Source organism: Argentina anserina, chromosome 6 (assembly GCF_933775445.1).
Source record: "Argentina anserina chromosome 6, drPotAnse1.1, whole genome shotgun sequence".
In the NCBI taxonomy this organism is placed as follows: Eukaryota; Viridiplantae; Streptophyta; class Magnoliopsida; order Rosales; family Rosaceae; genus Argentina; species Argentina anserina.
This window is the reverse complement of record NC_065877.1, coordinates 23,369,213-23,395,545: the sequence shown is the minus strand read 5'-3', so window position 1 is coordinate 23,395,545 and position 26,333 is coordinate 23,369,213. Positions and strand designations below refer to the sequence as shown.

General features: G+C 37.9%; 2 protein-coding genes, 1 long non-coding RNA gene and 1 pseudogene across 3 annotated transcripts; 1 reads left to right on the top strand and 3 right to left on the bottom strand.

The window, feature by feature from the left end:
* Positions 1–8,115: 8,115 nt before the first annotated feature.
* On the bottom strand, positions 8,116–10,288 carry LOC126797108 (uncharacterized). The gene is made up of 3 exons (XM_050523782.1): positions 10,197–10,288; positions 9,259–9,487; positions 8,116–8,413 (listed from the first exon to the last, which is right to left on the bottom strand). The coding sequence occupies exons 1-3, from the start codon at positions 10,286–10,288 to the stop codon at positions 8,147–8,149; spliced, it is 588 nt and encodes a 195-aa protein (XP_050379739.1). The 3' UTR covers positions 8,116–8,146.
* A 1,624-nt stretch (positions 10,289–11,912) lies between these two features.
* On the bottom strand, positions 11,913–13,310 carry LOC126799759 (F-box protein At5g49610-like). Its single transcript, XM_050527024.1, has one exon. It carries the CDS (start codon positions 13,055–13,057, stop codon positions 11,918–11,920), a length of 1,140 nt encoding a protein of 379 aa, XP_050382981.1. The 5' UTR covers positions 13,058–13,310; the 3' UTR covers positions 11,913–11,917.
* A 1,465-nt stretch (positions 13,311–14,775) lies between these two features.
* Positions 14,776–17,087, top strand: LOC126799419 (uncharacterized). The gene is made up of 4 exons (XR_007672619.1): positions 14,776–15,033; positions 15,297–16,220; positions 16,312–16,374; positions 16,585–17,087. It is a non-coding gene; the product is annotated as an uncharacterized LOC126799419 (long non-coding RNA).
* Positions 17,088–20,847: 3,760 nt separating this feature from the next.
* On the bottom strand, positions 20,848–25,160 carry LOC126797106 (putative pentatricopeptide repeat-containing protein At3g11460, mitochondrial; annotated as a pseudogene).
* Between the last annotated feature and the right edge of the window lie 1,173 nt (positions 25,161–26,333).

Here is a 26,333-nt window from a genome sequence, read left to right as displayed (position 1 = left end):
GGCGATCAAGCAAAGATTGCTGCTGTGAATGCATGGAATAATTCTGACTACTTATGTAGGAATTATATCATGAATGGTCTAGCCGACTCATTGTACAATGTGTACATTAGCATGGGAACGGCAAAGGAGCTATGGGAATCCTTGGAGAAAAAATATAAAACCGAGGATGCCGGCGCCAAGAAGTTTATCGTGGGCCGCTTCCTTGATTATAAAATGGTGGATTCCAAAACTGTAATGAGTCAATTCTCTGAGATTCAGCTAATCCTGCATGAGATTCACGCTGAAGGAATGCAACTAGGTGAAAGCTTTCAAGTGGCATGTGCTATTGAAAAGTTATCACCTGCTTGGAAAGACTTCAAGAATTATTTGAAGCACAAGCGAAAGGAAATGACCATGGAGGATCTAGAGGTTAGACTTCGCATTGAGGAAGACAACCGAGGATCCGAAAAGAAAGCATGGATCAATGGCGTCTCTGCCAAGGCAAACATGATGGAACATGGTCAAGGTTCCAAGAACAAGAAAGGCAAGTATCAAGGGTCCAAGCTGGGGCCAAAAGGAGGCATCTCCAAAAGGCCAAGGTTTGAAGGCAAGTGCTACAACTGTGACAAGACTGGTCACAAGTCTGTCGACTGCCACAAACCAAAGAGGAATAAAAGGAAGGAGGCAAACCTGATTGAGGCAGTCACTCAGGATGTTGCAGACATGAACCTCTGTTGCATGATATCTGAGATGAACATGGTGGATTTAAACCCCAAGGAATGGTGGATGGACACTGGAGCCACCAAACATGTCTGTGCTGACAAAAAGATGTTCTCCACCTTCGAACCATCTAAGGATGGGGAGATTCTGTACATGGGGAACTCTGCAACCTCCGCCATCAAGGGGAAAGGAAAGGTGATTCTGAAGATGACCTCTGGAAAGGAGTTGACTCTGAACAATGTCCTGTATGTTCCGGAGATCCGCAAGAATCTGATTTCTGGTGCAATGTTGAACTCTCATGGGTTCCGCATAGTGATAGAATCTAATAAGCTTGTTCTATCCAAGAATGGAATGTTTGTGGGTAAGGGCTATGTATCGGGTGGGATGATCAAAATGAATGTAATGACTTTGATCAAGAAAATGAATGAAGCTTCTACTTCCACCTACATGATTGAGTCTTCCAATTTATGGCATGGTAGACTAGGACATGTTAATTATGATACTTTGCGAAAGTTAATTAACATGGAACACTTACCAAAATTCCAAATTGATTCAAAACATAAGTGTGAAACTTGTGTAGAGGCTAAACTGACTAGATCATCTTTCCAAAGTGTTGAAAGAAACAGTGAACCCCTTGATTTGATTCATACAGATGTATGTGATTTTAAAATGAACGGTATCTAGAGGGAATAATAAATACTTTATTACCTTCATAGATGATAGCACGAAATATTGCTATGTGTATTTGCTAAAATGCAAAAGTGAGGCCATAGAGAAATTCATTCTCTATAAAAATGAGGTTGAGAATCAACTCAACAAGAAAATTAAGGCACTAAGAAGTGACCGAGGGGGTGAGTATGAATCGCCATTTGCTGAGATTTGTGCTCAGAATGAGATTATACATCAAAGGACTGCTCCATACTCACCACAATCCAATGGTGTAGCAGAACGCAAAAATCGTACTCTAAAGGATATGATGAATGCTATGCTACTCAGTTCTGGGATGCCACCCAACATGTGGGGAGACGCGATTCTCACGGCAAATTACCTTTTAAATAAGGTGCCCAAAAAGAAAGAAGAGAAAACTCCATATGAGTTATGGAAAGGGAGAAAACCATCCTACAAATATTTAAAAGTTTGGGGATGTTTGGCCAAAGTGGAAATTCCTAAGCCTAAAAAGGTGAAGAATGGGCCTAAAACGGTTGATTGCATCTTTATTGGATATGCACATAACAGTTCGGCTTATCGATTCCTAGTCCACGATTCGAATATTTCTGAAATCCATAAGGATACGATAATGGAATCGAGAAATGCATCTTTCTTTGAAAATGTATTTCCACGGAAGTCTAGAGAGGAATTTAATTCTTCTAAACGGGCACGTGAAGACAACCGAGCCGAAACGGATGATGCTCAAGATCAAGAATCTGAGTTGGAGTCCGAATTTGAGTCTGAGGTTGAACCTAGACGAAGTAAAAGGGCAAGGACTGCAAAGTCCTATGGACCTGACTTCCTGTCATATATGGTTGAAGGTGATCCCCGTACCTTCAAAGAGGCAGTTAGCTCTACTGATGGTCCTCTGTGGAAAGAAGCAATCAAAAGTGAGGTTGACTCCATCATGCAAAATCACACTTGGGAATTAGTGGATTTGCCACCTGGGTGTAAGCCTTTGACTTCCAAGTGGATTTTCAAAAAGAAACTAAAAGCTGATGGGTCAATAGACAAGTACAAGACCAGACTTGTTATTAAAGGCTATAGGCAAAAGGAGGGTTTGGATTATTTTGATACTTATTCTCCTGTGACGAGAATAACCTCCATACGGTTGGTACTTGCAATTGCAACGTTGCGCAAACTTGAAGTACACCAAATGGATGTAAAGACGGCTTTCCTAAATGGAGATGTAGAAGAAGAAATCTACATGGAACAGCCAGAAGGTTTTTCTGCTCCTTCTCAGAGTAAGAAGGTGTGCAGATTTGTTAAGTCATTATATGGCTTAAAACAAGCACCAAAACAATGACATGAGAAATTTGATAATGCCATGATCACCAGTGGATTTAGAATAAATGAAGGTGATAAGTGTGTATATATCAAAGACACTGAAAATGGATATATCATTTTATGTCTGTATGTGGATGATATGCTTATCGTTGGGAGCAACGATAAGATGATCAAGTCTACTAAAGACATGTTGAATTCTAAGTTTGACACGAAAGACTTGGGACTTGCTGATGTCATTTTAGGAATTAAAATTACGAGAACATCAGAAGGGCTAGTGTTGAGTCAAACACACTATGTGGACAATATTCTTGGGAAATTTGACAAGGAAGGTTCTGGAATTGTCAGAACTCCTGTAGATTTGAATCTACATTTGTCCAAGAATAAAGGTGAAAGTGTTTCTCAATTAGAGTATTCAAGAATAATTGAGAGTCTAATGTACTTAACAAGTTGTACAAGACCAGATCTAGCTTATGCGATTCATAAGCTAAGTAGGTACACGAGTAATCCTGGAGCTATGCATTGGCAAGCGATTGGAAGAGTACTCAAATACCTAAGGTATACTCGTACCTACGGGTTGCACTACACATCATACCCAGCTGTTATAGAAGGGTTCACTGATGCGAACTGGATATCTGACATGAAAGACTCAAAGTCTACTAGCGGATATGTATTTACGTTAGGGGGTGCAGCCGTGTCTTGGAAGTCCTCAAAACAAACAGTTATAACTAGATCCACAATGGAGTCTGAGTTTGTAGCACTAAATGTGGGGAGGAAGCAGAATGGCTACGCCAGTTCATAGAGGACATTCCTAGATGGACAAAACCTGTGCCTGCGATCGGTATACATTGTGATAGTCAATCTGCAATTAGCAGGGCACAGAGTAAGATGTATAATGGTAAGTCTAGACACATTCATCGAAGACATAATACCATTAGACAACTACTCTCAACTGGAGTTATCTCTATAGACTATGTAAAGTCTAAGGATAATATTGCTGATCCTTTAACTAAAGGGTTAAACAGAGAGTTAGTTGAAAAATCATCGAAGGGAATGGGACTAAAGCCCATTAGAAATTAAAAATCACTACAGTGGATACTCAACCTAGCTGACTGGAGATCCCAAGATCTAGGTTCAAAAGGGAAAACCAAACTGTAGAGATTAGTTCGGATCACTGTGGGGAGTTCCCCAAGTCCATTCCTATGATAAAAACCAGTGATACCCGTGAAGGATGAGGTTAAGTTAAAACTTTTAATGATTCTTATGCGTCGAGAAATCGAGCAGAGTAATGCGGGTTACTCTTAATTAAGAGATCACCTATGCAAGAGAGAAGTGGGGCCGCTTCTAGGGGAGTTAATGAGGGCATAACTCTTATCAAACTACTTGCAGAACCAGGCGTGTGTTCCATGGCCAAAATGGGCACAAAAAATGAGAACCGAAGTGTACCAGGGAGACTCATGTGTAAAGTATGTTATCATTTACACAAATGACGAATAGTTCAAAGACATCGCGTCTACTATTTAGTTTGTAAAGTAAGCATACTTTTATAAGGGAAGGTTCAAAGGGTCAAACCTACCTATCCTATGCAGGTTTCAACCGTAGAAATCTATCACCAATTTCTATCGAGTCTTTTGGTGGCCAATTTCATTCATGTGGGGAATTGTTGGAAAATGGTTGGAAAAGCCATTCAAAACCAAATTTTAATTGATTAATTAAATTAAGTTAAACTTATAATTAATCAAAGATGAACATAGATTTGAGTTCTCCATAATGAGGGCTACAAGATCATATGTTTGTTTGTGTAATTTGGTTTGTGGGTGAATAAGAAATTGTCACTCCAAGATGGCTACTTAGAATGAGGGAATGGTATTTGTCCCACATTGGAAAAGAGAAGTGTTGAAAAGACTTTATATAGAATCCATTGTGTATGGATTGTAAAGTGTGTAAGCCCCCTTATACCCTCTCGTGCACGCGCAGGGGGGGGTGCAAATCCTAGGTCGCAAGGGAAACTCGTGTATGCCCGTGCGACCTGCGGACACGAATGCAACACCGAATTGAGGGTCGGAACGCAGATTCTTTTTGCATCTCCGAAAATTCGGTTTTGACTTTTCAAATTCTCTTGACTGTTCAAATTCTTCTTATAACAACTGAATTATTGTGTGTTATGGAGAATTATAACAGAATTGAAATCAATGTTTGTAACATATGTAACTCATATATGTTATGATCTTTTGATTTCTATAACCGCCATCTTATTTATTGCTGATTGCAAATCCTCACAGTATAAATAGCCACCATCCTTTCATTGTAAAATCATCCCATTCGAAACACATTTCTCTCACACTCTCAAAGTTCTTAGTTCTTCTCTGGTGATAGATAGAGGTACCTTACGAGTTCGTTGAGGGTTCTAGTTAGTAGTGCAACTTTCTAGAATTGTTTAGTCGTTATATCCTGGGAGACAAGCGCCAAGCATCCTTGCACCGGTAGAGGAGGCGTAAACGTCTTAAGGATAGTGTGGTATCACACACGTCTCGACTAGTTCTTCCATCACAAATCGTTCGGTATTTTTGTTGAAATTCTTTTCGTGTTATTCATTTCTGATTTATAATTCAGCTTATTAAATTATATATGCAATATATCATTGATTTTTACAACATATTTAACACAGGATTACATCACAGAACAAAAGGAGGGCAACTTTCTTCATTCTTACTCCAGTGAAATAGTTTTTTCAAGAAGTATATAGCAGAATCACAAACACCCCTCCAAGTATACCAACTGTATTTGGTACGCCCAGAAAAGAGTTTCTTCAAGCAGTAATCAAACCATAATTTGTTTTATACTTCAGAAACTTACGGCTGTAAGTAAGCTCGAGCCGCTCGTGTTCAACTCGTGTTTGGTTCTATTTTAATCCGTTCGGCTCGAACTCGTAAAGTTAAAATGAACCAAGCTTGAACTCAATATTAAATCTAACCTTGAAAATGAGCCGAGCTTGAACAACAAGTATTCGGCTCATTCGACTCGTTTAGCTCGCGAGCTAGGTCGAGTTCGTTAAAAGCTCGGCTCGTTTATTAAGTTTAATTTAATAACTTTTATAATATATATATCGTATAATTTTTATATGAGAAATAATAATTAAATGAAATCTTAATCTTATTATACACTATATAAATAGTGTTTACTATGAGCCATAATTCGATCAGTTCCATCAATTTTTCACCGTCCCAAATTGCCAAATCTTAAAGAAACAAATAACCCCCATCGCCAATTCGTCATAGAGCCACAAGCAGATACTCTACTATTTCATTCTTACTTAATTAAAAGAGATTTTATATGATGCTATGACATCAAATTTTAAATTTTATTTTGAATTTCTTGATTTTAAAATATTAATTTCAAATAATTCAAACAGGTCCGGGCCCAGCTCTAGCTCCAGCTTTTTCAAACCAAGCTGAGCTTGAATTTTTAACCCGACTCGAACTCGATCGAATGAAAACGAGTCAAACATAAACAACTCAGTAATCGCTCGGCTCGGCCATTTACACCCCTACATAAACTTCACACTATCAGTGCGTAAGAGAAATGAGGATAGAGCAGCTAAACACTGATTCGACCTTGTCTTGTAGACGGTGCTATGTGTACTTATAAAGCCTAATCTGTGGAAAGGATAGTTCAAAGTGTGAAAAGAAGTTGTCATACTCTCATCAAACCAACACCAAACCACACCTACATGCTTACAGCTCTGCAAAAATTATTGTACTTTGCAACCAGCATGCAAGAAATACAGATTCTTTAAACAACCAAACATGTTGAATGAAGATTCTGCAGAGGGTCCTGTGCAGAAACCCAGCTTCATCAATATACAAGGAGAACAAAAGTACAATCCTTTAACTGAAGATTAGTCCCAGATCCAAGCACTCTCCCTGAATAGTCTTACACAAATCCCCAAACCTGAAACCTGTAGATCATTCTTTCTAAGATAGCTGCAATGGAAAAAAGATGTAGCACATATGAAAATCAATATCAGAGAGCTGGAGACGTAGACGCAAGTGAGTGATTGCTTAGAAGTCGATTTGAGAATTATAAAATCACTTAATAGTCTTTGTTTATGGCCCTACAAGGCTACAAGCCTACAAGGAAGACATATAATTCATCAATGGACCATTAGCCAAGGAAGTGGGAAGCATTATTACTACATGTAATGTTCTAAATAGTGCTAATTTGACACTACATGTTGTCATGTTCCAGCAGACCAACTAGACAAGACCTAGCACTTGAAAAGGAATCTCAGACCAAAAAAAAAAAAACACTTGAAAAGGAATCCAAACCTTGTGCATTATTTGCACCTTGGTTCCTTTCTGAGACCTAGCACTATTTACCTTACTAATTTCTCCAGCGTGTTACTTAACCCAAACCCTAAACTGTCCCTATCCTGTTATATACTTGTAGGAGGCATAGAGACTGTTTCTATCTTGAAGAACCATACCAACTGATGATAGCATCAAAATAAAGTTAACTGGCGAGTAAATGACATACATATACTGATATACCACTACAAACTTTTCCAGATTGAGTAACAGTTGATGCCATGTTCATGTGATTGTGTATTTTGAACCCTCCCTTCATGCGACTTCATCCACAAAACCATGTACACACAGTGACGCAACACAGCATCATTTTGCCTAGTGTCATTACAGCCATGGTGCAACTGCAAAATGATCGAGGCTCCCATGTACTCACCATTTTCCACTGACTTGCTGAAATTCCAACAGCATTGAGAAAAACAAATTCCAGTAAATTTTGGAGTTGTTGTGGATTGTAAATGTCCGAATATGAATCAATTGGTGGTTTGCATCAGATAACGGTTTTGTTTTGGAAAACAACCAATACCAACAAGAAAGATTTTTCCCATATGATTTGGAATCATGTTACGTGAACTGTAATGTGTACTTAGTGATACATACGAAACAAAGAAACACCTGAAAGCCAGTGAGTCCTGATTTCCTACATAGAGCTCTTGGGCTCCTTCACCCCGGGGCAAACCATTTTAGAAGACTGAGATTAGGAAATCCAGACAATATATCATTTCTGTTCCCCTTCGAATAAAGAATTGATCAGAGTTCAAAAGGCAAAGAACAGAAACTCAGAAGCTGCAATTATACACGTGTAATGCGACATGAATAGGAAAAGAGAAAGCACAATGACCAAGTTACGCAAAATTTTTAGTAATACTCAGTATATTAAGCCAGTAGCTTTAGAAAGCTCTGAATTCTAAATGCTGTTAGGTTGAATGACAATACTGGCTGCTAGAATCAGAAGAGTAAATCTATCTCTCTCTCTTTAGCTAGAGTAAAGAAAGATGAAACCTTTTACATCAAAATTGGTTTTCTTTCCTTAAACACTAGTCAGAAGAGTTTGAAAAAAAACACTGATGATTTCTGAAGACGCCATGTACTCATGAACGTTTCTCTTTTACAATCTGAAGACCTCTGAAACTTCGAATTATTCTCCTTACATCCTTAGCTATGGAAAACAAGGCAGAACAGATGGCAATAGACATTGCCGGGTGGATGTATACAAGATTTGGACCAGCTGATTTCCTCAACATAATTTCCTTAACAAGGCCCCATAGGATAAGAAGCACTCCATAGAAGCTCACTCTCCATGGTTTTAAAAGTCCCCAGAATGCTCCAGCTACTGATAGGTAGCTTCCAACGAGAACCTGGTGCAAGCCAAAATGAAAACAAGTTCTACAGGCTTAAAGAAATGTTCATGCACTTTATCTCTCTCTCCCTCACTTGTTTTTTCCTTTTCATTTAGCTTGCTCCATACACTCACTTTGATTATGCTCAATCCATAATATATCTCCTTTTTTTTTCTTTTGTATTAGGAGGGAGATCAACGATATCAAAGAGGTGAGGAACAGAGGATGAAGGATATGTAGAATGGAGACACAATTTTTGATACTTCAGAATTCAGAAATTATTACCAGAGGAGCTAAAAATTATTTGTCCCAGTTGATTACAGTTTTCAGCAAGTCTTTTGATAGTAGGAACATCAAACTCAAATCTATTATGGCATAAACAAAGAATTCAATACACAAACTCAAACCCTACACGACTTGAGGAACCTTCTTACTGAGGCTCGGCAGACTCGTGTGACTTGTGAGGGTCGAAGGGCTAATGGGATAGCCCATATGTTAGCTCAAGAGGCTAAACTAGGTAGCTTTATATTTTATTTCTTTTCTGTCATTGCTCCAAGTATGGAGGATATCTTAATCTCTGATTATAACATTTAAACAATGAATTTGTCTTTCTTTCCCCTAAAAAAACACAGAACACAAAAGCTGGCGATGATAAGCAGATGAATCTCAATTCTGATACCATGTTAAGTTTAGCATATCAAACTCAAGGCCACATAACAACGATTAGCAACACTCAAGATTTTATATGATGGTGTCCAAGGTTTAGAATGCTCAATGAGAACGTTATGTACTAATAAGGAGATACGATAAAATTTTCAGGAAACATCACATCCGGTTGAGAGAAATGCTATAAACATACTAACCTCCAGGCGCTGCAGATCAGCAATTGCATCAGCAGCCGTTACAGCAGAGGGGTCATGTAACTTCAAGTTACTAAAGCTTGGGATTGCTTCATTTTTCACCAATGCCTTTGCAACAGCACCAGGGTAGACTAGAGCCTTTATTGCAACAGTAGGAATCAGATCACATGCCATTAGCTGAGGGGCTGTGACTGCTACTGGTGATGTACATGTTCCAGATCTACAGGGGACACTGAACACAAAGAGAATAAATATGCTTATACAGATACAGAAATATAGTAAATGCCTAACATAGTATCAGGAAATGAAATTGGCAATTCTTTATCTATTACATCAAGCTTGGTTCTTTCTTAAAAAAGAGTTACAGGATCAAGAACAAGGTGGAAAAAAAATTCTGGCAATAAGTAACATACCACAACCACCAAAATAGACCACTGAAATTGGGTACCAACTTATGTGTGCTCAGTGCTCACACTTTTAAGTTTTAACCCCATTTAATTTTAGCAAGCTGAACACTAAAAAAGCACATGAAAGCGTGGTAGTATATTACTTCTTTGAAATAGCCACATGGTACTGTTCCCACTTGGGTACTAAACAACTGGTGCTAGTTTAGTTTTTCTTCAATAATCAATTTCTCAGTAGCTGCCAATTTGACCATGGTGCCAATTTTTAATATCGAGCAGAATTCACAAATGTAAACAAACAATTTGGCCAAAACATCATAAAAAAAAAAAAAACAAACCCACATCTGGTTCTACAAAGCAAACTGAGCATACATTTCAGATATATCAGTTCAGTTTCATCAAAACGTAAAATGTGGACCCATTTTGAAGACCTAAAAAATGGGATTTGGTGGTTGGTTTATTGAATCAAAATGTATATAGAACTGGCGCATAATGATGAGAATGAAGAGAAAAGAAAGACAAAAAGGTAGGAATCACCTGAAAAGAGGAATCTGAATGATGATGACAGTGAAATAGATAGAGGAAGCAATGAAGGATATGGTGGTTGCCCATTTTCTTGAAGAAGCCATGGCAAAATGGGTTTTCACTTTTCAGAGAGAAAGAGAGGGTGGGGCCTACTGGTGGAAGAAAAAAGATGACGGAAAGCGGCAAAGCGGTCCCGGAAAAGTTATCGCGGGGTGCACAACTGAAGCCTTTTCTTTCTTCTTGTAAAGCAGTAAAACCAGCGATGTGCACTACTGCCCCAATCATACGAGGGGGAGGTCATTTTTATTTTCTTTTCACCTTAATTTTACCTATCAATTATCGAGGGATTTTGCCCCATATGCCAATTTCATTTTTTTTCAGAACTGAAAAATTTTATTACCTGAAGGTAACCCTCAAAGTAACCATCCAAAGGATATAAGTACTGTAGATTATTTTATTACCTGAGGGTAACCCTCAAAGTAACCATCCAAGGGATATAAGTATTGTAGATTATCTTTGTGGTTCATTAACAAAGTTCGAGATCATAAGCACTTTCTACAAATATCAAAGTTCCACTGTCTCGTTGAAAACGCTTATTTTCTTTGTTTGAATTATGAAAAACTAACCATTTGATACAAATTTACCCCATTTCACAAACATTTAATGTGGCATAAAGTCCAACATCCATCATTATGAAGAGAGTATGACGTAATTGATTTGACGGAACTAACCCTGTAATATTAAAATACTATGTATAATCATTAAGACTAAAATAGTAATCAAATAATAGAAAAACTAAAATAAAAATAGTAAAATGATGGTGGTTATGTGGAAATTGGAGATCTAACTTACTATCACCGTACGCGTCTGATTACTTATACTGGTATCTATTATAGAAATTCAAATTTAGATTAAAAAAAACACGGTGCTTGTGAATTTCTCTCATATGACAATCTTGAAGAGAAAAAAATTAGAAACATTCACTACTTAATGAAAGATATACCCCAACTAAATCTTAAAATTAGGCGGGGAATGATCAATCGAGAGCACAACATCATTGAAAAAACTGACTCCTCTAAACATATGAACAAAGAAAATGAAAGATAATGATTTTGGCCAAATCTCAAATTTTTGTTGTAACTTCATTTTCTCTGAGCTAGTGATTTTCAATTTCATCATCATAGGACCACATCTTGCAAACGTTCCAACGAATACAACGAAAATTAGGAGATTTTCTGAAAATGAGAATATGAGATAGCCGGATTGATTGTCCTCAAATCTTTACCTGCTTAAGATTCCCAGAATTGAGAAACCCAATACATTTTTGTTGCAAGACGAATTCGATCTCTCACAATTCCGAAAGAGCATAAACGACAATCACTTTATTAACTGGAAACTATTGCGCAACATAGGTATTTTGAGCAGGTGGTACTTCTCCGTACCATGCTATTGAGTATTGGCAATTCTAACGCAAAGCAGCTCGGGCAAGTCGATGAGTTACAAGGACAAACATATAGAAAACAGAAGAGCTAGGCAGAGCCAACTCCCACAGCAATTTTTTTTTTGTTAACGAGATGATGAGATTTGTTGTCAGAACGGCTTATTACTTGCACCCTACATTAGTGACCAAATAGCTAAGATTAGAAACAAACAGTATCCTGATCGAAAACCTTAACTAGAACAAGAAATCAAGTGACATGAGTTATTATGTGTTGTCAAAGTGTAAAAATTCATTAGAAAATGGCCGACGGTACAAGATTAGGATGTACAAGAACTCCCTTTAATTGAAAGTTCCTCACTTGTTTACCTCTAATCTTCGAACACCCTTCAATCCAAAACCACTCCCAATTACTATTCCCTTCTACGACTTCCCTCCAAACCACCATTCCTGCCCAAAGGTCACTATACAAGAAAATAGCCCCATCACTCCCCACACACTTAGTTCTATCCCAACTTCCCTTCTTCCCTGTAAACCTCATCCCCAACTCCTTCGGAACCTTCTCAACCATCACCCAACTTTCCCCCTCACCAAGCTCCCATATGCAAGCCCCCAACTCACACGTCCCTCCCACGAGTGTCACCCTCCCATTGCGCAGAACCAGCACTGCAAACTCCAGCTTGTCCGCCATTGGCACACTCAGCTCTCTCCAAGTGTTCTTCGAAATGTTATACCCCATTAGGCTGTATGCCCTAGCAGAGGTCGTCCAGTACAGCACCCCATCACAGTACACACTCTCCTTCGGAGTCCACACTGTTAGCCTCACCGCAAACTCCATCGGCATCGAACCGACGATTCTCCATGCGTTTAGCTGAGGGTCGTACATTTCCAGCGTCGGCTCGTACGTCGCACCGCCGCGGGGCGCCTCCGACATGCCACCGGCAACGTAGACTTCGAATCGAGGAAATGAATCTGTTTCGAACTTATTAGTGTTTGGGAGTGATATAACACCGACGGCAGGGTTGGTTCTTCTGATGTTCAACACCGGAAGCTGCTTGTATTGCCGTGTAAACGGGTTGCATAGACCCAACTGGAGAACGGTGGAGATGGAGGGCCGGACTAAGAGGAGCCCTTCGTCTAAATGAGCCAGGAGACGAATAGGGTGGGGTAAGAAATCTAAAGAGAGTTCATACCAGTTGTTGTTGGTGCTGGTTGGATTGCGAACATAGCAAGAAAGGGTGTTGTTTCGAAGAGGCAATGCTACGAACCATGGAGGGTGAAGTTGCTTCAGCAACAAAAACTGGTTCTTGAGGCTGGCTGAGTAGGCACAAGCTTGATGCCAGTTTCGACATGTTGCATTGGCGAAAGCAAAAGAGTCGGGAGAGAGGAAGAAGAAGATGTTGGAGAGAAGATCAACGGGTAGGTTGTTCCACATAGTGGAAAGAAAATCGATAAGATCAACGATGGCTTAGGTAAGCTTTGTATATATAGCAAGGAAACGCTAGGAGTCGATGAAGACGATGATGATACTGAATGCGGTCACGTAGCAATAATTGGTGGTGAATTATTTGAGAGGGGATATGATGCAGAATAGGCTTGGGATGCGCAACCCACATGAGCTTAAGTAATACTACTATAACATATCAGAGACCCACATGTGAGAGCCTCTGATCTGTTTCTTTAGTTTGTAATTTTGTGATAGAGAAATGAAGGTTCTTGAAAAAAGTGGTTCTTGGTAGAGCTCAAAGGACATTAGACATGAATGGGATTTTGGAGCTATGCAATAGTCTCTCTTTTCACTTTTTGCATCACTCATGCATATTGCCAACCACTGGTTTTATATATCATGAGGATTTTCTTTCTGGGTGTTTAGAATGAAGGCTGAATGAAGTTCTTGATGTCCAAGTAACCAAGTTGGTGTTTCGATTTACACCATTGGCGTACATAAAAAGGTCTTATTCGTCTAAGAAATTTGGTACGAAAATGTTAAGATCTTGTATGATTCCTTGTCAAGAAATTAATGTCCTAATCTGTAGATAAGATGAAGTGTAGCACGCTAAAGTGAGCTTAATACTCATAAGAATAAATTAGACCAACTAACCGTTGTGAAGGTTGAATTTATGATGGTGAGTTGTGTTTATCATGATTCATGAATTCGTGAGCAAACCTTGGAGTAGGACAGGGAAGAGACTTCTCACACATTCCTATTTTAATAAATAAGACGAGTGAGCAGCTAGTCATTTGTCATTTTGAGTTAATTTAAGAAAACAATTGTGGAATTATATTGAAAATCCTGAATTTGACATAAAATGGTTGTAGATTGACAGTTAATGTGAAGCAATACAGTAGCGCTCTTCAAAATTAAGTGGTGTATTATGAATACTACCGGCTGTCTAGAATGACTCTTCATTCATTAGGTAAAGGTCAGCATTACAGCATAGCTCGCTGTAATTCTGAATGACGACAGTCCCATCTCTTCAATCCAAAATGGTGTTTCTCTAATCATGCATATATCCCACTTCAGATGTCCGTTGGGACTGTTGGTCAAGTTGAATGTGTATGGAATTGGCCACAAATAATTGTGGCATTATAGCTAACGCTTTTAGTAATGGATGTTTTGCCAGTCATTTCTTCTTCAAGACAGATAGTGTCAAGCATTGTAGCTGCCATTCCTACATCAAAACTTAGATGAAGCTCCAAAGAGAATTGGATGCCACTACTACAAATATGTCTTTTAATGACACTAATTTTACGACATTTGTTGTAAAATGTCATAAAACGTATATTTCAATGACTTTTTTTTTATGAAACGTCATTAATGTTAATCTGGGTTTAGTTTTATGACAGTTTGGGAAACGTCATTGTTGCTCTCACTCATTCTATGACGTTTCCTAATGTCATGTAATGTTATGACGGTTTCTGATCGTCATTATAAATATTTTCATGACTATTTTTAAACGTCATGATAAAAATATATTATAACGTTTTGTTAGCCGTCATTAAAAACCTTCCATGACATTTTCAATTTGTCACAAATATTGCAGTGGGCTATGACATTACCTTTCGTCATAAATTTGGCCCAAATTAAAACACACCTCTTCCCATTTTCTTCTCTCTCTCTCTCTCTTTTTATTTTCTTCTCATTTCTCTCATTTTCTCTTCTTTCATTCGACAAAGAAGCAGAGAGACTGAGTTGTGCAGCCCAGCCACCTCCAACCCACACTGCCATCGTCGCTGCGACTCCGACCGGCGTGTTGTCACCAAACTCTTCCTATCTCTTACCTTCGTCAAATACAGTTCATAGAACTCACATGCAATCATCCTTGAAGCAGATCGAAGGAGAAGAATTCAATTCCTTCTCTGCAACTCCGATCGATTAATCGATCTCCAGCCGTCGATTAATTTACAACGGTGAGTTCTAGCATTCTATCCTCATTTCCAATCACTATATGCTTCCAATTTTCTAATTTGGGGTTTTCCCCAATTTTTTGCAAATCTCTCCATGGACACCATGTTTTCCGTTTTGGCCTTAACAACGTCAAGACCAACCTCGTTGGGGCTCAACCAGTCGAATCTGCTCACCAATCAAACTGATATCTCTTTCTTGTTTTCGCTTTTATGTTTAAAAACTGATGTATTTTTCTTCTTCTAGGGTTTAATTTTCTGGGTTTCAGACGAAGAAGATGGAAGATGAGATTGAGAGGAGAAACTCGGCCAACACTTATGGAAGTGCTTTCTCGATGAGGATGGATTTTGAGAGGCAAATTATTTCCTGGTATAAAATCTCTTATGTTTATGGATTGATGTGGGCTTTCATTTGTTTTTTTATTCAATTAGGGTTTGGTTATGTAATGAACTTAATTGTGTCTCTCTTCCTTTCCATTGAGAGCAGGAACTAGTGATTTTTCAATTGTGATTATTTGATTTTTGTTTGTGATCGTAATTGTGTTTATTAATTGAGCCTGGTGCTTTGATGCGATTGTATTGTTTTGTATGTTGGTCTGTGGCTCTATTTATGAAGGAATCTATGAGTAAGTGCTGCTCAAAACTCGTTTTTCAATGCTTATGTGTATGCCTTAGTTGGTTATTTTGGCGCTGCTTGCGGTTTTTATTAATCTGTTTTTTCTAGTTTAAAGTTGTCTCTACAATTAGGAACATGAATTCAATTTAACATCAATGCATGGTAAGACTTGTGACTTCAGGTAAAATAGGTGTTGAGCTAGGCGTGTTTTTGCTCCAAAAAAAGAAGAAGAAGCTAGCCGTGTTGGAAAGGCCAAACTCTTGTTGCTAATCTAATTTACGTGGATAAAATCCTTGCTTCCTTGCAACAAACTTTTGACACTCTTTAAATGAACTATTCTTTGTCTTTGTTGCACTAAAGTATTTACAAATTATAAAGTACTTACAAGTTATTCTCCTTTGATTTTTATTAAAAGAGTGGTGCCATATATTCATCTTTGCTTTTTATCTCTGCATCAAGATCTTTGTTGATTATGGATTTGCTATCTTTTCAGTGTGGATGATTCATTGGTGTGAAGGGAGTTTCTCAACTTGAACATGCAACAGTGGCCTTCCTTTCCTTTTTATGTCCTGAAAATGTATGTGTCTATCTCCCTGTTATTTTGCCCTAATTGTTGTACCTAGTTGAGATACTCTTCTTCTTATTGTTTATTTTTGTTTTTCTTCCAGGTGATTGCTCTTCTGAGTCAGTTTGAACATGATAACATGGTTCAGTACTATGTCACACAAAAGGTACCATTATCTTTGAAAATTGTGTAGTCCCACCAATGAGCCATAATTATGTATTGGTTTTTTAATTCTGTTGAGCTTTCGCATGTTCTTTAGTTTGCTATGTAATTGTTTTGTTTCGTCTGTAGCCGAAGTCATAGTGGTGGTCCATTGTATTGATTTTATGTTGGTTTTGTGGAACTTAATCTAATTGGTGGCTTTGTTAATTTTTAGGGAATTTGATCTAATGCGGAACTTTATGTGGTTGAAGTCAAAGGCACACATCATCAATGCTCGTTAATGCCAAGGTTAGTAAATCCATTTTTTGTGAATCTTAGTTGTAGTCATAGGGTTTAATTCAGTGCTCTTTGAAATTATAACTATTTATCAATTTGACCTTTCGTTTGTCCCAAAACGTAGTATCAGGGTTTGTCTATATGGTTGTTTGTCTTTCATGGTTGATTTGGATTGCTAGTCGATCTTATGCTTTTGTGTCTCTAACTTGGACAAGTATGCAGCTGCACTACATGAACTTACAACTAATTGAGTGAAGTTTACTAAAGATTGCTTCCTGAATATGATACCCTTAAGATGCTTTCAACTTTTGTTTTCTTTAGGGTAGTTGTATGATGTAGTGGATTTATATGATGATTCTTGATGTAGTAGAATTATATGATGAAATCTGAATGGAAGTATTAATATTATGTCTCCCTTGTATAAACATATATATATTTGATTTCTGAATTTAATTAGAAAATCAAAATTCTTTATTATAATATGTAAAAGATTTAATGACAGTAGAAAAACGTCATTAAAGCAATTTCTTTGGCAGTTTAAAAATGTCATGGAATTGTTTTCTATGACTATGGGAAAACGTCATGGTAAACTCATTTCATGGCGTTTTGTAAGTGTCATTAAAAGGTTTTTATGACGTTTTTCTGCAGTCATCGAATGATACCCCTACGATGGCACCCGTATAGATGTCGTTTGGGATGACGTTTGAAAAACGTCATGAAAGCCTTTTCATGATGTTTTCCAAACGTCATTAAAAGATTTTATGGGCTTTCATGATGTTTTCCAAACGTCATTAAAAGATTTTATGTAGTAGTGTGCCTAGAGGATTTTTTTTTTTGTGATCTTGAGAACTTTATTCGACGACTTAAGCACAAGCATGTTAACAAGCTTCATAATCCTCAATTAGACCACCAAATTCAAAGCTAGAATTCCCTGGTAGAACGTCTAGATCTTCACCCAAACATCACCAAGGCCAGGAGAATGGTGTCAAAGAGTACGATTAAGAACTTGGCCAAGGTAGTTTGGACTTCCATGGCTGGAGACCCAATTGGTAAGCTTGTGAACACAATATGGGATGACTTGAATTGGTGGCTTGAATCACAAATATTCGACCATGAAGACACTTGAGTCAACTACACAAGACATCCGTATTTGACTGAAAATTAGGGATGAACAGGGCTACGAAAGCTACTTAGGAATTTACTGGAAAAGGATGGTCCTCAACATGTCATTCTCAAGTCATTTTTGGCTCGCAGCCTCTAGTCTCAAAACTTATTGATGGTGCAATTGAACTTGGCTTTGGCCAATGGTGCAGTAGAGCTGCTTGCAACAGAAGTATAGGTTGTATACCAGAGACGCTTTGGCAAGAAAACTTTGCTAATTTCTGGTGCAAATTGGATTCGGAAGAAGACTAGGAATGAACATTGTAGGGATCTAAACTATATATGTTGCTTGCTTCAAGAAGCCATGTACGGGAAGAGCATCTCATAATTCTAGAAGATGTTTGAAACCAGGACATTATCGAGCGGTTTGATTACAGAAGCATCTCATAATTCTAAATGTAATGATTTGCAACTACCTTGTTACAGCAAGAAACGGAGCTGTATGATTACAGAAGCAGAGAAGGTGAAATTATGCAAAGATGATGTAAAGGAGACAAGCATGTATGTTCTTCCCTCAGCAAAGAAGAGATGCTAGAATGAACCAAATGAATCTAAAATCTTAATTGTACAATATTGTACATATTTCATTGACACAATTTCTCAGCTTATGCATCCTGAAACCTTTGATGCATAAATGAAAAATGTGCATGATATTTTCGCCTACAGATAAGCATAGCACGGATATGTTTGCTTTGAAAGTCATGCAAGGATGTATATGTTTTCTCGTATGTATTTTCACACGGGTTAAAGACTTAAAGTACTGATTTACATAGCTTTTATGGAGTACTGCTATCATTATGGAGTACTGCTATCATCTCGTTTCTGTAGGCTATCCATACAGATTTTCTACCCATATAAAAGGATAACAATATAGGGCAAAGTTTGCATGCGAGTGGATATAATTGTGTTCATATGGTTTTTTCAATTCAAAACATCTGAGACTAGTGGCTATGGTACAACACCTATCATGCTACATATGGAGGAACTTGAGAAACTATAGCTTAGACTATAAGTGCACGTTTGGCAGCCAGTACAAGGTGGTACTACCTTACATAAGAAGTACTAAGAAGCTAAGCCTATGTTTGGTGTGAAGGGGTATTAGGATAAATGACACAAACTAGCACCGGTTCCTCCTCTCAGCCTCACAAAGTGGTGTTATTGTCGGTACTTCTTTGATTTCTCTCTTCATTCTCACTCTCTCTTTACAGTCAAGAAGATTTTCTTCAATTCAAACTGAAGCTGTGTCGATCTCCTAAGTTAATTAAAATCATCTCTCTCTCTCTCTCTCAAGTTGGCAACCAAAAGGTTTATACTCGATTTTCGGATTTGATTTCAGAGAATGGAGGTTGTGGGATTTATGTAGGGCTTCAAATTTTGTTGTGGGTAACTGGGAATTTCGGAATTTAATTGTTTGTGGGTAATTGGAAATTAAAGATTTTTGCGAATTAGTTTTACAATATGGATAATCTGGGTTCTGATACCCATATGAAGAAAATTAGAAATTGAATCATCTTTGGGTTCTGATAATTTGGGTGCAGAATCATATTTGGGTTCATCTTTGGTATAAACCCAAAAATTTGTTGGCAGGGAGTGTCTCCTTATGCAGCACTGCCCACCAAACGTGTTTCTAAATTAATATTGTGTAAGCCTACTCACACTTTTGTAGGACAAGTATTTATATTAAAGTGACTCAGAAGAATCTCAAGTACCAAACGTGCACTAAGATCTATACTCAGATGATGATGATGTGATCTACTTAATAATGTATCTAAAAGCGTCAATTCCTCCTAATCATGTATGCATACAACCAACTTCAGGAACCTGTTGACACTAATAATGGCTTATTAATGTATACATTTGCTTTAAAATGCATACCAAAGCATTGCATGTATATATGCAGTGGTAGACTTGTTCGTTGATCTATATGGCTTATATGCATAACTGCTAATATATCGTTTCTATGCCCCATCTTGAAAAGATTATCAACCCATATGAAAAGATATATATAACGCATATTATACTACAACATGTAGCAGAGAACTTACCTCAGTGCTGCAGTCACCATCCTTTTACATATGCCATTATGGGGAAAAGCTGATAAAATGGGGAAAAGATCATCACCGACTGACCGACTTACCCACAATTGCACCTGGTCCTGTATCATATGTCAACGAAAAAGAAGCTGAGAATGCCTTAGCTATTTTTGGATCGTTTGAGTTCAATCAAAATTCAATGTCTGGAGACTAGAGTTTTTTTTTTTTTTTTTTAGCTTTGCCGGCTTTTTCATGGGAGAACTTGTACCAGAAGTTTGGTCAGTTTTGGCTTTTTGGGGTAGGATACCATATTCCCACTCATAGTCTGTAAGCTTGTAGAAGGCTCACTGCTGATGAAAATTGATACCGATCCCTGGTACTTGGTACATGTCATGGCTGCTCTGTACCTTAAAAGCTAGACAATAATTTAGTCCATATCCTACTAATTGAAACCACAGCCGAAGAAGCAGCATTCATCTACGCTTGGCTTCTTATATTTGGGAAAGAGAGTAAAAGATATCGCTCAAAAGAGAATAGTGTCATTCCATGGTCCTTTTGAAGAAACACATGTAATTATCACCTTAAAGGCAACTATCCGGCTCTAATGGCCAGCAAGTCCATATCATAACTTGAAGAAAGTAGAGCAACCTTTAGTACCTTATTGGGTCCTAGGACTGCAGCCCTGATTTCCATTGAATCACAGAGCCTTATTGATGTATCTGCATAGGCCATAACCATCACATTTAGCAAGAGTGACTATTGCAATTATTTTCCATCCCTTGAATATACTGCTGCAGTCAGCAATTTGTCCTGCATCTTAGGAAAATTTGACAATCGACCCTGTGATCCAAACAATTTCAGTTGTTCTTGCAAAATTTGCAAAATATGCAAGAGACAGATGATAAGGTGCTTCAGAGCATTCAAATTAATCAGCTGGCTGTGACCTCTCTCGATAATAAGCAGTGGCATGATAGCATGGGTTCAATATTGATGTCATTGATGAAAGATTGAAAAACAACAGTTGTTATAGGTATACTACATTTTGAAACTGATAACTGTTATAATACATAGCAAAGTCATCAAAACCAACAAACGAAGAATTCACCTCATATAGAGCCATGTGCTATGTCATGATATTTTTGCCTGCTCGGTCGGGCCTCACAAATATTAGTATTATATCCAACAGCTCCATAGTGATGAACATTTTGAGTAAGAACGGCAAAGAATCAATCCGGAAGATAGAGAGCACATGTGTATTTAGCATGAGGCCGACAATGGTTGGAGTTCTAGTTGGAATCTAGAACCCGATAAAAATTTATATGACCTCGACAAAACTTCGCCCTGGTAATATTTTCAACTCCCTGTGTCTCCCTGGTAATTTATCTTTGATCCCGCCTACTAGCTTCCCCATATATATTTAACGTAAGAGCATATGGAGGATATAACTCACAAATTGGCTGCCAAAAATTCAGCAAGCTCAACATTACCATATATCAAACACGCACTAAGTAAAGCTCCCCAAAGACCAACGTCTAGCTGAACCAGCATCCTCTCAACAAATTTATGAGCTTCTAACAAACAACCAACTCGACCAAATAGATCAATCATACAAGAATAATGCTTTGCACCAGGAACAAGGGAATAGTAATCATGCTCTCAAAATGCATTATTCCTTCATCTTCTAGACTTGAATTCCTACAAGAAGTCAAAACAGCTGTAAAAGTGAAACAATTTAGTTTCACACCCTTTTCTTTCATCATTCAGAAAAGCATGGGAGCACCATGACCATGAGATGTACAAGCCCCTATTATAGATGTCCAGGACCCAACACATTTATGAGGCAACTTCTAAAAAGAATCATTGGCCAACTTAATATTCCCACACTTAACATGCATGTCAATGAGTGCATATGTTATCGAAACACTGGTTCTAAAGCCTTTCCTTTTGATAAGCTCTTGCAAACATATCCCAGTGTTTTTAATGCACCCAAGCTAGCACAGGCTGTAATAAAACTGACTATTATGATATAGTCATACTCCCACATTATCGATTTGCATCCTACAAAAGAGCTTTATTGCGTACGTTCCTGCATAATTATTTTCGTAAGGGGGCAAACATTGCATTCCACGAGACTAGGTTTCTTACTACCATTGCATCAAATAAAGATCTTGCTCAAGATTTTACACTTTCCATAAACTGCAATCAAAGCATTCGTGAGTGATATATCTGAGTCTCATCCAACTTTAACACCAGGACTGTGAATCAGTTTTAAATCCAACAATTTGAAACTAGCACAAGCAGGAGGATGCTAACTGGTATAACCACATTTGGTTGACAACCTGAAGCTGCCATGTCTCACAGAAGGGACAGAACACTATACCCTTTTTTATAGAACCTTTTTTTCACGTAACCTGCTATCATTGCGGTCCAGGAAACTATGACCTTACAACCATTTTGTAAAAAACATGCTCAGGGTTTAACATTTCACCATTCTATGCATGAATACCCACCAAGCTTCTCTGGAAAAAAATACATCAGAACTTAAACCATTTTTAATTATCTTTCAATGCACTTATGTCCCTTCTCTTAAAGCCGATTGCACTGCACAAGATCAAAAGACAAAGGGAAAAGTATGAATATCGGGTTGGAAACCACACTACATCATTTTTTTGTGCAAAACTATGGCTTCAAGACAAGGTCCCGACAAGCATAACTCCTGATTATGGTGTTCCAAAATGATATATCTCTTTCAAGCACAGCATCAACAAGTTATGTGATCCATGGCAGGGAATATAAAAGAAACCAAATTTACAAGCTTTGTGATAAGGGGGAGGCATATTTCAGTACCCTACATCAACAATTATCCAAACAACAAAATGCTCTATTCGACACCCTTAAAGGGATATTCAACAGTTTTTATTCCTTTGAGGCATTTTATGAAGCAACTGACATTAAACATTCACAGCCAAACTTTCCATACAACCACAAAGACCAGTAAATCATGCACCATCAGATCAATCTCTTTACTCAGGTTTCATAAACATATTCAGTGTATATTTGTAAGTATCATATAGAAGGCATCCGCATAGCATAAAATCGAGAAGCAGATTTAACTTCGTAAGTCAGGTACCTGAGTTGATATCAGAAGATGACAATGATCACTGGGTATCCTTGTGAGATGAAACAGCTGTTCTCGAGGACAATGCAACCTCCGATCACTATCAAATAAGCATATGTCTAACTTTTCCTTATGAGGTAACAATGAGGCTTCAGTTGACCCCTCAGGCTGGGTAAATATCACCTGAGGTTAACAATCATATCAACATACATTACACGGGTACTAATTCCGATGGGACAAAAGGCAACCGTGACAAAATTGTCAATTTGTAACAGTAATATATGGGACTGATGAAAGAAGAGCGAATTTAGGCCTGGACAGCATGAAACCCAATCAAACATGGTTCTTCAGCCCCAATTATAGAGGGAGCACCAATGTTGTGAATTGAAATTTCACACAAGTCTCTCTCTATCTCAGACTACTGAACTTTTCACCATACCGTGTATATTTGCCAAGACAAATCGAAGGGTATAACTAAGATTAAAATCCCAGTATTGATCAATTGCCAAACCATTGATCATTTGAAACCCAACATCCGAAACCCACCGCAACTGTGCATGTATGTGAAATTAAATCAAGGAAAAACATGATCAAAACCCTATATATGAAATCTTAATTAAAAGAGTCACATATAGTTACTGAGAGAATGTTGTGCATGAATACTCAACATTTCATTTAAAACGAACTGTGAGTTTAACATTTCATCATTCTGTGCATGAATACTCACCAAGGACCTCTGAAAAAATACATCATAACTAAACCCATTTTTAATTGTGTCCCTTCTCTTAAAGCCGATTGCATTTCACAAGATCAAACTATAAAGGGAAAAGTATGATTATCGGGGGAAAAACCACACTGATGCATTTTCTGTACACATTATGGCTTCAAGACAAGGTCCCTTATCAGCATAATCCCTGATTATGATGTTTGAAAGAAATACATCTCTTTCAGGCATAGCATTGAACAATTTCTGTGCACAATAGATGGTAAGGGTCTTAAAAGAAGCCAAATTGACAAGCTTTGTTATTAGGGGGGAGGCATACTTCAGTACCCTACATACATAAGCAATTATCCGAACAACTCAAATGCTCTATTCGACACCCTTAAAGGGATATTCAAGAGTTTTATTCCTTAGGGGCATTTTATCAAGCAACTGACAAACAATATTACAGCCAAACTTTCCATACAAGCATAGAGACCAGTGTATCATGCACCATCGGATCAATCTCTTTACTCAGGTTTCACATAAACATATTCACTGTAATTTTGTAAGTATCATATATAAGGCATCCACATAGCATAAAATCGAGAAGCAGATTTTACTTTGTAAATCAAGTACTTGAGTTAAGAGATTATCAGAAGAGGACAATGGTCTCTGGATCTCCTTGAGAGATGAAACAGTTGTTCTTGAAGACAATGCACCCTACATTCACTATCAGATAAGCATTTGTCTAACCTTTCCTTAAGAGGCAACGATGAGGCTTTGGTGGTCTCTCAAGCTGGGCAAAAATCATCTAAGAGCAACAATCATATCAACATAAATTTACAAGGCAACAAACCTCAGTGGTACCTCTTGCACTATTACCTCAATGGGTTGTTTGCTGCCACCTCAAGTTGGGCAAAAATCACTTGAGTGGCAACAAATTTATCAATATAAACCGACAGGCAACAATTTAATCAATATAAACCGACAGACAACAATTTCCTTATCCTCCGCCAACTACTACATCAACAAGTTGGTAGTTGGAAACTCATCTCAAGTTGGGCAAAAAAATCACTTGAGTGGTGAAATTCCGAGTATAGCAACATGTTTGCAGAATGCTATATATATCATAGGCAACCTTAGGGACCGATTCCGACTTATCTTTCCGAAACAATTCCGATGGGACAAAAGGCAACTGTGATAAAATTGTCAATTTGTATCAATAATATATGGGACTGTTAATTCCGAATTGGGGCCTGGACAGCATGAAACCCAATCAAACATGGTTCCTCAAACCCCAATTAAAGAGGGAGCACCAATCATTTGTAATGAAATTTCATGCAAGTCTCTCTTTCTCTATCTCAGATTACTGGGGTTTTCATCGTACCTTGTATAATTACCGGGACTGTCTAATCGAGATTAAATCTCATAATGATGATCAATTGGCGAACCATTAGCCATCTGAAACCCAGCATCCAAGACCCACCGCCGTCGTGCATGTATCTGAGATTGAATCAAGGAAAATCATAATCAAAACCCTAAATATGAAATCTATAAGAGTCAGATATATCTACTGTGAGATTCAATTGAATTGTAGAAACGATTAACGAAATCGAGAAGAATCAGATAACATAGAAAGAAAGGGGAACGTTTGACGGTCTTACCTTGTAGTGGCGAACGACGGCGGAGGTTGGCCGCACCGGAGCAGCTGTAGAAAGCCCAAATTTGAAATTCAAATTTGAATTTGAGAGAGAGAGAGAGAGAGAGAGAGAGGCAGGCTAAGAACTCAAAATTGAATTGAGTTAGAGGCAGACAGGGGAGCTGTTTGAATTCGAAACATAACGGTATCGACGTAACATCCGTTTGGGTTCAACTCTTGTTGCCGTCAAAAAATTGCGACACGTGCCCCGCTACTTAACAGGTTCCAGACTCCGTTAACTCCTTCCTTGTACTGAATTAATATTGCTTCTTCACCTTAATTCAAATACAACACACCCCTTTAATAAGGAACGAATGAATAAGCAAATGTATAAATTTCAAACTATGAAAATACTTGGAAAGTCAGTGTGATCTATCATCAGTTTCATGCATAATAGTAGATTAGCATATCGAAAAGATCTATATATATTTTTTGCTTCGAAATGCATCCCAAAGCATTGCATATATTTTGTTGTGGTAGACATGCTGTGACGACCAAGTGATCCAAACATGTATGTCAGTTCTTGCAAAGCTCAACAGAATGGATAATAGTCTTCTTAGACTCCAACATAATGGATCTGAAGTAGCTCAACACCTTTTCATCACTCGTTATATCTTTGACCAACTAGCAGTCTTGTCTCCCATACCCATATTCAAAACTCACAAGAAAACCCAAATATTGGAGCAATTTTTGTTACCTAGCAAACCTGCATTCATTGAGACAATTCGTCAAACAGTTTGTGCCTACACTGAAACCTTACAAAAGCCAAGATTTAACCCACTAAAACTTAATAGAACTCACACAATACCAATAATTGAACATACCGGGAGATGATTTGATGGGTTTTAGACCGAATTGAGACTCTCATTTCAAGATTTTGGCGGGTATTTGCCTCGGAATATTATTTGAATAGGAACGCCAACAAGGATGGACGTGATGACAATTGTTTGGGTTTAGTGTGCTCTGCCAACTG

Bases quoted from the DNA above. Each gene is read 5' to 3' on its own strand.
- LOC126797108 (XM_050523782.1), bottom strand. From the start codon at position 10,288: ATGGCTTCTTCAAGAAAATGGGCAACCACCATATCCTTCATTGCTTCC. The intron at 9,488-10,196 runs GTGATTCCTACC...CTTTGTGTTCAG, and splicing joins ATTCAGATTCCTCTTTTCAG to TGTCCCCTGTAGATCTGGAA. The intron at 8,414-9,258 runs GTTAGTATGTTT...GGCTTGCACCAG, and splicing joins CTGATCTGCAGCGCCTGGAG to GTTCTCGTTGGAAGCTACCT.
- LOC126799759 (XM_050527024.1), bottom strand. From the start codon at position 13,057: ATGTGGAACAACCTACCCGTTGATCTTCTCTCCAACATCTTCTTCTTC.